Raw genomic sequence first — 14,374 nt, forward strand, 5'->3', positions numbered from 1 at the left:
GTGTTCCCTGGACGGGACATGTTCAGGATGGCTTGGCTGTAAAACCACGGTTATATGATAAATATTGGTTTAAAAGGGGGAAATAATACAGCCCATGGGGTCCGGGGGGCGATTTGCTACATGCTTCAGATTCCACAGACTTTTCAGTGGTTGTTGATCTTATTTTTCTGGTCTTCTAAAAGAATGTCCATTTAAGCCATTTTCTCGAGGATGTTGTTGAATGTGACAAAATATTGGGATAAGCTTGCTGCCGGCTGTACGGGCACCCGTGTCAGGCCGCACTTAGGAAACGGGCCGCTCTCAGCTAGACTGGCTGCAATTTGGACCGTAGGGCTGCCCGCTGTGAAAGGCTTAGTTTTTATTTTTTTGGCCGTGCCGTACTGCATGCGGGATCCAAGCCCCCCCCGACCGGGGATTGAACCCGCGCCCCCTGCACTGGAAGCGCGGCGTCTTAACCACTGGACCGCCGGGGAAGGCCCGGGTGCGAAAGGTTTAATGCCAACCTCACAGCGCAGCGAGCCGATTCACTCTACCTGAGACTGATGTGGTCCACGCAAATCACACCTTCAGCCACAAGGCGTAGAAAGAGAGCCATTAGGCTGTTTTCCTGAAATTTGGTCAAACACGCCCACTTCAGGAGAAGTAGCTCTTTCATCTTCCCCCTCCATCAGCTTCACCACCAACTAAGTCGCAGTGGTTTTTTCCCACTAAGTTAAAAGCATATTAATGCCCAAGTATGCTTAAGTCCGGCTGAAACTATTTTAAATTCCTTGTTAATAGTAGAAGGCCTCTCGCTATTTCTGAATGGATTACTTGTGACACTGATGGCCCTGCAGCCCCAAACTCTCCGTTATCCTCAGCAGAGAGCAAAGCTTGGGTCAAGACAGCATGATTTCCTGCTACTGTCTCAACTCTTGAGCAAATTGCTTCGTTTTGGAGCCCAGAACTGCCCCTTCTGGGATTGTCAACCAGGAGGCCAATTGGTGTCCATTTTGGCAATGGATTTTATGATGGGGAAATTTTCCCAGTTGTGAGTGGACTGAAATCCCCAGTGAATCCCACCAGACCCAGAAAAGCACGAGTCCTTTGTGAAACTGGCATAAGATTGCCCTCTTCGATAATAAGGGCCCTCAGAGTTAACAAATACCACTGAGGTTATTATTTTCCGTATGAGATGATGAAGATGTTTGAAATAGTGTTTTCAGGGCACTGATGAAAATCAAAGCAAAATGAAAACATCCGATCACAGCCAATTTCCTTCTCTCCTACTGCCTCTTACTGTCAATGAAAGAGTCCTATGCTCCCATCTATGTGCAAACGGAAAAGTACAGCTGGGCAACAGCATCTCCTGGGTAACCCCATGTGACCGGAAGTGCAGAGGATCTTCTCAGACCAGTGGTGCTCTGTGCTGGGCTGGCTTTCCAGCCGGGGGGCCCCAAGTGGGCTAGGGTGTGGGTCTCCACATGAGCTGGGCACTCACGCATGTGTGTTGATTGGGAAATCTCCCTGGAGGACCCGTGAGTAGTTCCATAAACACTTTTTTGGGCAACTTGGGACAGATTTAAGCTGCTATGAAAAGGGGAACCAGACAGATTTTATTTAAGCCAACACATGAAAATTGCGAGAGAGGGCCCTCCGAGGAATACACACAGGAGAATGTGATTAACTAGGTGTTAACTTTGAGTGCTCTGGGCCAAGCGACAGCTGCGTGACAGACAGACTTTGTGTTCACGGCAGCACCGGGTATTGGACATGGGAGGGGGTGGGAGTTTGTTCGCATACGTGAGAGACTTGGTCTAGTTTCAGCCTCCCTCCCTGGAGATGGGGGAAGGATACAGATCATTTTGGAGTCTAAGTGGCCCTTTCTTCGGCCACGTTCTACCCTTGTGACCCAGTTATACCGCAGGCCTGGCAAAACGGCAGAACATCTGACAGGACAGTGAGGCCAGGAGGACGAGAAGGAGGGGGTCATACCCACATCCTCAGAAAACCTGGCCCGATGTGGGCTTCTTAGCACAGGCGAGGAGAGGAGGAGAGGGCAGAGGGGAGAGGAAGGCTGTTGGTTCCAGTAGGTTCCAATGCCGTCAGAATCTGCATCTTCTTCAGAGGACCAGATTTCTGCTGCACCATTTTATTTGAATTAGGATGAGAAATGAGAGACGATTTCAAACCCAGCCCAAACCCAGAGTCAGTAACTCTGGTCAACTGAAACTTTGGAAGAGCTTTTCAGGGTGAGCCTGGGCCAGGTGGCGATGCCTCTGGGTCCCTAAGGGACCTTCACTCTTTTCCAAAGGGCACTCAGGAGCCCCCCAGGGCATCACTGAGGCACCAAAAGGCCTTCTTAGTGGCCACAGGGCTTCAGAACTTGCCAGCATTAGTCATCCCTTTGGCTTGAGGCCACCCTTCAGAAGGCCTATAAAATGCAAATCTGGGGAGAGAGGCGGTGCTCCTTCAGGCCCTGACGGCAGGGACTGGAGGGCCTGGGTTGACAGACAGCCCAGGGAGGCCACAGAGGGACAGGGAGGGTGACAAGTCTGACGGCTGTAGCAGTCTAGTTCAGATTGGGGCCTCATTGGTGGGTCATGAGATGAATTTAGTGCGAGGGAGCCAGAATTAAAAGAAGAAATTAGAACATTCAAGATGCAAAGTGCATGATTATGTAGACTGTATTATTTTTACGAAATGAAACTTTTGTACCTGTGGGCTGTGGTGCGGTACTGTCAGGCAGCAGGGGCTCAAGCTCAAGGGGTCAGACGACTTCTCCTTCCTTCACAGCGTTGCCGAGGCCTTCCCGAACGACGGCAGCCCAGCTACTGCTTAATCCGGCGAAGACATTTTGCAACCCAAAAACAATAAATAAAATGCAGCCAAACATTCCAATAACGCAAAAGTAAGTGTCCCGCTTTGCCATCTCCTGGTACCCCTTTCCTGAAGCCCCCTTCTGGGAAAACTCCTATGCATATTACAAGCACACATCGACCCCTTCTCGCCCACCCTTCCTTCCTCCTTTTTCACATGACAGCACACCGTACGTGCTCTGCATCTTGCTTCCTGCGCACAGTACAGATTTCAGCACATGAGGTGCAACTCCCATCTCTTCTCCTGCAGCACGGTATTCCGTCCCCTGGAGCACTGAAGCTTCTTTAAACCGGCTCTGACGGATACTTGAATTTGTGTTCAGTCTTATAAACAATGCTGCCCTGAACATCCTCACATATGTGTCGACTGAAAAAAACCCACAACCCTGAAGTTGAGAATTACGTTTTATTTGGTGGACATACTAAGCACTTAGGCCCGGGAGAGAGGCTCTCAGATCGCTTGGAGGGACCGGAAGGGAGAAGCCAGGATATATAGGAGTTTTTGCAAAAAAAACCCAGGTCATCAGAACATCGAATGATGACTGTTAATTAAAGAAAACCAGACATCTCAAATTAATGAATTTAGCAATTTTCTGTGTATGGGAAGACGCAAGGGTCTGGGCTCACTGAAATGATTCCTTTGATATGCACCTTAGCTATCTGGGGCCGGCATCCTGGGTGTCTCCATCCTGAATCCGCTCTGGGTGCACAGTCTGGGGCGGCTGCAGTGGCTGACAGCTTGACGGCTGCAACATCCTTTGTTTCCTGACATGGCAGGCGCCCTTCTTTGTCCACATCTGTCTGTGAACTTGTGCAGTAGTAGCTATAGGCCAGATTCCTGGAAGTGGAGTTCCTGGGTCAAAACGTCTGTGCATTTTAAAAAGATTTTGATAGAAATTGTCAAATTTGGCTTGTTCCACGGAGGTGGTACCAAACTATTAATCCCATTCTGCTGCCTGGACCCTAGACCCAGGCTCGCCACTACCCTACGGCACCCCACTGGGCCTTTCCTTTCATCATCGAAAAGTTCCTCATGCCGTGTCTTGACGTGGCACTGCTGCCCTCGTGCTGGCCCTACCCACCCTTTACTTCAAGAAAGAATAAACACCATTCAAAGGACTTAAGTCTTCCTGGATATTTCAACTTTCCTTAGTTGTGACCATTGTCAAAAAGGCTTGGTTCAATGAATGTCTTAGGAAAAATTTAACTGCTTTAATTTGGATGAGACTGGGAAAAGGCAGTGTATTAGTTTCATAAGAGCACACACTTAGCAATGACTTCCGGAAATAGCCAGAGCTTAGGGAGGGTCCTGCAGCTCGTATGTTTGAGCCCCTGGATCTCCTCCGTGGCCAAATTTTTGTGGTAAGGTCTGCATGACAACTCAGGCAACAATCAGATCAAGTTCATTGCTGTTTCTGCAAATGCCCTTAGAACACCTGGTGGGCGGTCTCTTTGCCACACCTGACTGGAGATTAAATTCCTACTTAATGACAGAAGGTAAAATCTTTCATTTTTTTGAGTAGCACTTAGTGGCTGATTTATCAAAACATGATCTATTGTGATGCTAACCACTTGCAATTTTGTTCGTGGAATGTACTGAAAGAGGCAAGTACTGCCATCCTATTACAGGTGAATTCTTTATGGCTACGCTGACCAAGGCGTGGTGGGCAATTTTGAACATGTGAGCAAGTTTCACTGGAAAAAAAAAAAAAAAATCCCAAACCTGTTTAGCTTCACATCAAAATCAGAACAAGTGTCACATTTGGTCTCCTTCAGTAGACCCTGGATTTTCTCCTAGGGTTAAGGCAACACATTGAAACATTCTCACACTTCAGAGCACGGAAGATGTGATGTACTACTTAGCTAACATCCTAAACACAAATTTAAAATATGCTTGCAAAACCACGGTTATAGTTTTATTATGGGGATAACCATGACCATGACCAAATACGAGATACAATAAACATTTCACCTCCAAAAGGAGCATCCCTGGAGAGGTGAATATGGTTCAAATATGTATTGGACCCCAAGTCCAGATAAGCTGCGGACTGCCTGACGTTAGGCAAGTCCATATAAAGTTGAAGCTAAATACCTGTTAAATCCCAGTTCATCCTTACCGGGGCCCTTTCCTCCGAGCTCAGCACAAAGGGGAGATTCTACACAATGTGTACCTAACAAAACACGTCAGCAGCTTGAATGGAGCAAACTGGTCCAGATCTGAGAATTCCAGTAAATAAATGGAGCTGAGCATTTATTGCCAACGATCATGTCACTGGGGCCACAGAAAACTGGAGCGGGGCAGCTGGGGGGTGGGAAGGAGCATGGAGCCAGGGCAGACAGTGGAATGCACGCAGGTTGGATTATTTATGGCGTGCTGATGAACAGACAACTTTCCATATGAGAGGAACGGTCAAGCTCCAGCAGGAAGAGGTCCAGAGAAAGAGAGAGAAACGAAAGGGGTCGTGAATAAAAGTGACAGCTAATGAAACAATACAAATCTAAAATGCTGTGACTTTCAGAAATAATTTAGGGCCAAAAGAAAAAGAAAAAAAACAAAACAAAAAACCCCCTCATTTTTCTGGCTCTGGGACAACTTGCCGAGAAGCGAAAGACATGCAGGGAAATGGACGTGCTGCATTTAAGACCAAATCTGCCTCCGTGCCTTCCTAGCTCTAAGGTGGGGAGCTCCTGAAGCTGGATTTACTCATAGAAAGGGAAAGGGACAATTTTATGTGTTTTTCGCTCACGTATCTATTCTTTCAACAAATATTGTACACTGTTCCTTGTCAGGGGCTGGATCCTCCGGGGCTATGTGCTGAGCAAAGACACAGTCCCTGCCCTCAAAAGGCTTATGGTCCAGTGTGGGAAACAGACAAGCCCACTGTGAGGTTCAGGACACTGGGGCGGGCGCTGTGACCAGGGCCAGCAGAGGCCGCGGAGGGCAGCCACGGGGAGGGATTCGTGGCCCACAGTGGAACTGAGAACAGAGATCATCTAGTGAAGTTTACCTCCTGTATTGACTAAATAGACGTCAAACCTCCATGTGATCCCAATCCCAGTTTATTTAAAAATTAAAATACACTTTTTATGCAAAGATGCAAATGTCTGTGGTTCTCCGTAGAGGTTTTATCCTTGAATCCTGGACGTGAGGCCGACCTGAGCTGTTTTAAGTTACCCTTCTACGGCACCACATACCTCTTCTTGCAAGTCTGCCCAAAGGTATAATAAATAACAGCCCCCAGTTACTCCGTGGCCCAAGTGTGCCCCACGCTCTATTTGTGTGGCATCGACCATTCACAACAGATGCTTTGGTGGGGGGGGTGTCACGGCTCCCATCTTACCGGTGGGAGAATGGGGCCTCGAAAGGTAACTCACGGGCAGTAAGCCTCACAGCACCTCCTTGTACACGTCACTGCCTGTGGGTCACCTACGTAGGCTGGGACGTCTGCGCCCACGGAAGGATTGGCAAGCAAGACCCCCCGGGGAATCAACTTGAGCTGTTCCCGAAGTTCTTTAGCTGAACGATTCCCTTTTATCCTACCTCCCCAGTCGGAGTCCCTTTTCGCAGCATTCCCACTGAAGAAGCGTCGTCGTTAAGGACCAGAAACTCCCTGACCTAGGTGGCACTGGGCTGCTCCTGGAGAAACGCAGGGAGCGTCCTGAGAAGGGGACCCAGGCAGAGCGCTTCGTGAAGAGCCAACTGCATCTCCCCAGCTTTGCTCTTGGCCCATCCTAACACTCTATTTCTTTCCAGAGGCTACCTGAGCCCTCGCTGTCTTGTTCTCACTGCAAGAATATGGGATTAAACATGGGCCACAGGGGAGAGTCCTCGCAACCTTGGGGACTTCGGACTCTCCTCTACGTGCGGGGTGGATGCACTCTGCCCCCCACACCTTTGTCTCCAAGCGGACCCGCTCCTCTGCCCGAGCTTCTTGGCCAGGATTTCAGAAATACTGCTTAGCATCTGAAGACAGAGGGGTCTAAGAAGCACTTTAGAGTTTAAGTCAAGTTTCATGGTTTGAACTCAAGTAGTATTCGTGGTAGCTCTCATTTGTTAGTGTCTCCGAGACCACTCTTCCCAAAACAAACTAGATGCTGCGCTGAATAGTAAAGCTGTCCCGTGACTAGCCGAGTTCTAAAAATATTCACACAGTGGAGGTCTGATAGTATCTCTCTGAGATTGGGTGCAGTGTGATCGATTGATGAATCACAGCAGAATCTTTCCGAGATTTCTATCCCTACCTTCTTATTCTCAAATTTATAAAACTATTTGCAAAAAAGCCAAGGATTGAGTTTTCCTTTTTTTGCGCTATTTGAACCAAGTTGTACTTATGAACACTTGGTTTTAAAACGAGACATTCAGAAAGATGATTTAAGACCCGCTAGCTCATCAGTTAGAATTTAGGTCTTCCTCCGTTTAGGTAACTTCCTTTAACACAGAAAAATGTTATGACGATGCCCGGGCCCAGCTTCAGGAACAGGGCTGGCCACGTGCACGGCGCCTTCAACCAAAGCCCGGGATCCCAGTGGCTTGAAGTGTTCAGACTCCCGCATTCCGAGAGAACGATTTTGCAGCCAGGATGGCCAGAAACTTCAAATGGCAACATTTCTGATTCGAGGTAATTTCCCAAGAATTTAACAGGTAATCATTTACTCCTGACTTTCAAAGAGGACCCGGGCTTGAAAGGCACAGTTGCATCTAAAATTGATCAGCCAGTGACAGCCCTCTGAAGTTACTGGGGAAGAGGAAAGGCCGCTGAGACACCTGACATCTGGGCTGAACTACACAGTTCACTCTCCAGGTTGTAAATTTTCTGACTCAAAAGACTTTTTGAAAATAACTTTTTAACAAAAAAGTGGTTTTTCTATTAGCTGAAGTACTAAGAAATGGCTGATGACTTTGACGGGAACACTACAGGTATCAGACTTATAGCATCTAAGCTTCAACGCATGTGCACTTAAGAAAATGAATTAAAAAAAATCGAAGTCCTGAAAACACAGACTTCCAGTTATGACAGATGAGAACCTTGTTTAAGGTGCTGCTCTACGGCATATTCAAACAAACTAGAGAATCTGATAAAGATCAACAGTAGGCCAGGGTTGAGACAGAAATGAGTTTGTCACCTGGACATTTACCACATTTGTCGACCTACTTAAACAGAAAACATGTGAACAAAAGGACACATACACGCACACAGACAGGAAATAACTCAAACACGTGTTTTTACTAAAAACCGTACTTGAATAGCCTATAATACTCTACATTTCAATCTGCAAATTTATCTTTTTATTGAATCTGAAATAAAAGTCTCAGATACTAACAGGACATAGAATTTTAAAATAAAACTGCATTATGTTAGAAAAATATGCATCAAGGGCATATGTACATATATATGTGTGTGTGTGTATATATATATATTTGTTTGTTTGTTTGTTTCTTTTGCGGTACGCGGGCCTCTCACTGCTGTGGCCTCTCCCGTTGCGGAGCACAGGCTCCGGACGCGCAGGCTCAGCGGCCATGGCTCACGGGCCCAGCCGCTCCGCGGCATGTGGGATCCTCCCGGACCGGGGCACGAACCTGCGTCCCCTGCATCGGCAGGCGGACTCTCAACCACTGCGCCACCAGGGAAGCCCCATACGTATATATTTCATAATAAAATAAAACTGTACAAAACTCACTGTGCTCATTAAAGCTGATCCTAACCTGCTTGATTTTTGGTATTAAGCACCACCATGGAACAGAGGAAGCGGAGAGAAAACCTCCCCTTACCCCCCGGCTCCCTGTCTCATTTTCCGGTCTCGCTGGAAGGTTCGATGACTCCCTGGCTGGAGAGCGTGCTGAGAACCGTCCAGAGTTTCAGAGGGTCCTCGCACTTGTGGCGCTCTTCCCAATGCAGAAGCAGCTCTTCCTTCCTTCCCAGCATCTGTGCACAAAGGACGCAGCGAAAGCCAGGCCGGGGCGGGGAGAGGGCAGCGTCGGGGCCGGGACCCTCGGGGCCCTGGGGGTGTCCTCCGGGCTCACTGGGTCCTGGCTGGGCTCCTTCACGTTTCGCAAGTATCTCCACCTCATTCTGATGACGGAGGTAGAGCTGCTTTTTCAGTCTGGGGACTGCACAGAGCTCCCCGTCCAAGGGACGGTGCTTAAGCTGCTTTCTTCTCTCAGGATGTTTCCAGAAAGGAGCAGCCTGTTGAACCAGTTCTCCCTGAGCTCCCCTGCTTCCTGGGGAGGGTGAGAGCTCCTCTTGCAAGTGGCCCTGGATTTCCTCTCCATGAACGTAAAGCAGGTGGAACTTGATTTCAGCAAAAGACTGGGCAGTGATCTGACAGCGGCCACATCTGATCTGGAATTTGACCTCATCAGCCTGGTTTAGAAGGAGGTCTTCTTCCAGGCTGGACTTGGTCTCCCTGGAAAGGGGGGAAAGAGTCTGTATCAGATCTCATGGAAGAATACAAGCAGAACTTCTCCTTACAGCTCCTGGCCTTCGGGGATCTCAGACACACTCACCGAGGAGGGGCAAGCAGAGAGCGCGTGGGAGGCAGAGGCCACGGTGAAGGCCAAGGTCAGTGCTGCCTGGGGCCTCACACTTCCCGCGCCCGCAGGGTCCACTTCGGAAGGAGGCTCCCCCGGGAGCCACCTGTTCTTTGGTTACCATGGCAACAGACGTGAGCACCAGGAGAGCGGCAGGAACTCGCTGGGTCCAGCTGAGGCGACTGTCCCCCCGCCCCCCAGGGCCCTCCTTCTCCCTGAGCACCCAGTGCAGGCTGGACACCTTAGCTAAAACTCAGCATGGACTCCGTTCAACAATTAAGAAGTGAGGTTTCTTTGGGGAGGCCGCTATGTACCTCAGGAAAAGGGGCAGAAATGCCTACAGAGACACAGAGAAACCCCCAGAAAGGCCGGGAGGAAACAGGACAGGCGTAACTTATTTTTAATGAATATGACAGACCAAGCTGAAATTGAACAGAAAGGATTTAGAACCATTAGGACAACTGGGAACGGTCAGGGGCCGAGGATCTAAAGTGCTGGAAAATGTTTAAGTTTCACGGTGCTGACGAGCATTCCCTTCAGCGCAACCTCCGCCCCATCACCTAGAGCAAGGTGGACAGACCAGGGCGTTTCCCTGGTTTACTCCAACTCTCAGACCCGCCTGGCAGTCTTTCAGATTACTCAGCTGGCTCGTTTACGGTGCTGGGAAGCAGCGCTGAACAGACAAGGACACAGGAGACGGCAAACCCGGCCTGACGGGGAAACAGGGCAAGTGCTGCGCCTCGGGCCCGCACCCGGGGGCTGGTCCGTGCAGCAGAGCCGCGCTGAGTCCCCGCCACCTGCCACGCCGTGTTCTGGGCTAAATGGTGCTCTTTGGGTATACATTCTGTGGCCAAGAGTTTGGAGAACATTACTTCTCGGAAGCACCAGAACTATAGACACTAAGTTACTCTTTCATATTTCAGATGCAAAATTAATCTCTTGCCCAACTGTCCCCAGCGTCCCTCAAAGGGACCTCTGTGTCCTGGCTCGTAGAAGGCGGAGTCATCAAAAATCACTAATGATCAGAGACCAGAGAGGAATGCGGCCACTCTTCAGAGAACAGGGGGAAGAGGTGGCAGCTCCCTTATGAAATCTTAACCTGGGGGAGGGTCTTCCAAACCCACCTTGCTGCATGTGGAATCTGGCCCTGACCTCAAATCCGAAGCATCCCCACACTCACCTGTCCACCGGTCCCTCCATCCCTCGGGCAGTCTGCTCCCTGGTCCTCAGCAAGTCCCCCGGCTGCGGCTCGCAGGGGGAGGGCTCGGTGCTGACGGCCACCCCGTGCACCTCTTTCAGGTGGCCGAAGTAGACTCTGACGTGGCCGAACACCTTGGCGCAGAATTCGCAGCACACGAGCCTCCTGGGCCGGGAGTCGCCGTGATGCAGCCGCACGTGTGCGCTCAGGCTGCCCGGCCGCACGTAGGCTTTGCGGCAGAGCCGGCAGCTGTAGGGCCGGCTGTCGCTGTGCGTGTTGGCGCGCTCGCGGAGGTGCTGCTTGGGCTGGAAGGCGTGCTCGCACACGTGGCATCTGTGCGAAGGCTTCTTGAGGCTGGAGAACCCATTTCTAAAGGCCGAGCCGGGCTTCGGGGAGGGGCCGTCGTCCTGCCTGCAGCCCAGATGCTTGGGGGCGGCGAGGGAGTGATTGAACGACGCGTGCTCCCGGCTGCCGGGCGCCGGGGGCTGTAGCGTGGCCGCGGGTGAGGCCAGGGCAGCCAGGGCCGGCAGGACCAGGACAGGTTTGGGCATGATGCTGCGGTATTTTTTCACAGACCCAGGTTTTTGGTCCTTGGATTCCTGGGGCTCGGCTTTGGCTCTTTCTTTGCCATCTTTACACTTATTACTGACACATTTCCTCCTTTTACTCTGAAATGTCAGAAGTTCATCCGGGACCTTCCGTTTTCTTCCTCTTCTCTTGGCTGCCCCGCCGTTCGGTTTTGTTTTGTGGTTGAGGTCGGCTTTGGTGGCCGGACAGTAGGCCCTGTCGCAGGGGCTCTGCCACGACGCCTGTGGGGCAGGTGCCCTGTCGGCCACCTGGGGGGCCGAACAGAAGCCCTCCGGGATGGACGAGGTCTTATCACCGGCTGCCCTGAGCCCAGGGAGAGAAACATGCGCAACGTTCACAGCTGCTCCGCCTTTGTAAACTTGCGACGCCCTCGTTCTTGAGTAGGGCAGGATGGGCAGTTTACCTCTGGGGATGGAAGGGACCACCTGAATCGCGTTTCCAAAAACGCCTGGCGACAAATGGGTCACGGACCTGGCAGGGTCGACCTGTTCTCTAAGTTCTCCGCTGGCGACAGCAGGCTTCCTGGAGGGCTTCTTGCCTGCAACGCCTGCTCTCCCTGAACTCTTCGGGAGGCCCCGCTCGGCAGAGGGCTCCTCCGGTGTGGACAGCGCTGGGGCGGTGGGAGGGTCCCGACCTCCGTGGTCGCTGGTCCCTGGGGGCCCAGGGTCTCCATGGCCACCCCCACTGGTCAGCGAGGCCGGGGCCTGGCCGGGTGCCAGCGCCGGCTTGGGTGGGCTGGGCTTGTGCGGGGCCTCGGGATGCTCAGGCAGGGGAGGGGCCGCTTGGGTTTGGGTGGGAGCTTGGCTACAGCCCCTGTCGGAGGAGCTGCACCCCGGTTTCTTTCTGGCTCCTTTGCTATGTCCTGGGCGTTGGTACCGGGGGATGGGCAGCTTCAGGTTCTTGGGCAGAGGCAGTCTGGGTTTCTGGAGTGGCTGAGCCGAGGCGACGTGTGGCAGAGCGACGAGAGAGAAGGTCCCTTCCTGGCCGGCCACCTGCATCAGCGCGTAATTCTGGGGGGGCATCCCCAGGGCCTTCGAGCCGAGGGAGGGGCCTGGATGCGCGTGGTCAGAGAGGGAGGGCGCCGGGCCCGGGACCACTCTGGGCGCCAGGACTCGGGGCGCAAGTTTTGGAGCGATGGTTCTAAACTGACTCTTACCCTGCAGACCCTTCCCACCCTGAATCGTTCCAGGAGGGCTGTTTGATTCACCTGCAATGACAATGCAGCATAAAAAGTCACGCTGGTGTCACATAAGCATCCAACCATTCCCTCTGCCTGGAAGCATCCCTAGACCCAGCCCTGCCCTTGGGGGCAAACCCCGTGTTCCTCAAGACCCAGCCTGAAGGTCAGCTCCTGCCCACCCTCCCAGGACTGATGATTCACCACTTTCCACGGTAATTTATCTGTTTATGCATCTCCACAACTAAACACAGAGCTTCCTGAGAGCTGGGGCTTCCCCCTCCTTGTATTCCACAAGTCTGTCCTCTCCACTGGCCTAATTCTGCCAGGGCGACCCCACCCCTCCCCCAAGCTCCCGGGCTGCCCACCCTCTGGCACGTTCTGCCTTGTACTCTATTTCTTTCATATAAATGTCTTGCTTTCCCTATTAAGCTCTGTGAGCGTGAAGCCCGTGTTGGATCTGCCTTGCTATTTCCCACTGTATCTTTGGTACGAAACAAATGTTTCTTGTATCAAACTTCTTTTTCACTCAATTTCAGGATACACAGTTTGACCCACTGGCAGCCAATTCGTTCTGCACAGTGGATGAATTCCAGCTTGAATGCTGGCTTGGTGGCTGTTTTCCCGTGTGACTTGTGGATTTCTTCTCATACCTTCCAAACTGTTTATGTGTGCTTTTGCAATTAAATCACCAGTATTAAAAAAGCTGACGTGACACCTTACAAGCATGTTAGAAGAAAAACAAAAAGATACACAGTGATAAGATACAGAGACAACATAAAAAATACATGAATCACACAAAAAGCCCCTTCCAGGACACCAAGAGGAACAACTTTAACTGAGAGACTAACACTTCACATTCCCCAGATTTATTAGGCTGATGGAAGAGCAGTGATTACTGCTCTGAGGAACAATTAAGGAAACAGTTCTTGCTTCTCAGGGCTGATTCACTGACTTGATCCCCTGAGGCCTCAAGCTCCTAAGGCCTGGCTGCGGAGGAGCTTCCCATTTCTAAGTACCTCGTGTTCGTCAAGCTTCACTTCGACGCGGGTTTACCAGCTACCTACACTATTCTAGACAGTGGATGTGGCAGGCCCGTGAGTCCTCTTCTGAAACCACTGCGGCCAGATGTATTTTGGAATTTACACTTTCAAATTTTAGGAAAGTAGTAAGATGCTCACGCCAGATGTTACCTAACACCCAGCAGAGTCTGCAGAGTACCCCTAGTTAAACCTAGTACCACCTCTGGAGTAACACATGAGTATTCACAAGCGGGAAAAACATGAAGGTTTTTAAAGGGTCTTATTTCAGTTCGGGCCTTGCCTCTGCATGAGCTTTGGCGCCCAGCGTTTGATAACACTTTCTGTTTTCAGCCTGTTAGGTTTTGGAGCCATAGGAAGAGGACTGGAGAGCTATTCCTTTAGGGGCCATCGAGGATCTAAAGGTGAATGGATACATTTCTGCCTTAGGTAGCTGGCACTCTGGTAAAGCAGACAAATACACGTTAAAAAAAATCAACCTTGATTTTCATGTCTACCGTTAGTGAAGTGGCAATTTTAGCAGAAAATTGATGTTTTCAGCAAAAATGACACTCTGCGAGTAAACAAATGAGTAGCACAGGAGGAATGAGGTTGAAATATATCCTGACGGACCAGTTTACTTTGGTAGCTTACATTAGAGGAAGAAGGAAAAAGAGTCGTGTTACGGTCTGGGGGCATCTGACAAGGATAATTATGTCATCTGTTATTTTTCCTTTTTGGCTTTGCTACCATGAAGTTCACGGGTAAACTGACTGGTCGATCACCTCACAACAGTCACCCAAATTGATATGCTACATTTGCCTCATCTCCCTGCATAATTTATTTTTTACTTCTACTTTCACAGCCTTTAAATTTAAACGTCTTTCATGTTAAGCCTCATCTCATCTTTCTGCAAGAAGTACTGACGTAAGTTGTACGTATTGATAAATATACTAAATCAGAACTGGTGAAAGTTTGCAGAGAGCTTAAAAGTATTGAAAGCTT

At 50.4% G+C, this 14,374-nt stretch overlaps 1 protein-coding gene across 50 annotated transcripts in view; it reads right to left on the minus strand.

Moving 5' to 3' along the window:
- The window catches only part of ZNF438 (zinc finger protein 438), a 284,020-nt gene that overhangs the window by 104,602 nt on the left and 165,044 nt on the right, over positions 1-14,374 (minus strand). For 24 of the 50 annotated variants that reach the window (XM_033403395.2, XM_049706479.1, XM_049706475.1 and 21 more), the window contains 2 exons: positions 10,568-12,380; positions 5,835-9,263 (listed from right to left, as the gene is read on the minus strand). The exons of 3 other annotated variants lie outside the window; for them this stretch is intronic. In XM_033403395.2, the coding sequence (XP_033259286.1) occupies positions 8,645-9,263; positions 10,568-12,380 (2,432 nt within the window). In that variant the 3' untranslated portion in view covers positions 5,835-8,644. Of the gene's footprint in view, positions 1-2,697; positions 2,817-3,509; positions 3,726-4,581; positions 4,653-5,834; positions 9,264-10,567; positions 12,381-14,374 lie in introns of those variants that run through there. 23 more of the 50 variants (XR_004476149.2, XR_007475770.1, XR_004476143.2 and 20 more) reach the window with 6 other exon arrangements.

Source organism: Orcinus orca, chromosome 2 (genome assembly GCF_937001465.1).
Source record: "Orcinus orca chromosome 2, mOrcOrc1.1, whole genome shotgun sequence".
Taxonomy (NCBI): Eukaryota; Metazoa; Chordata; class Mammalia; order Artiodactyla; family Delphinidae; genus Orcinus; species Orcinus orca.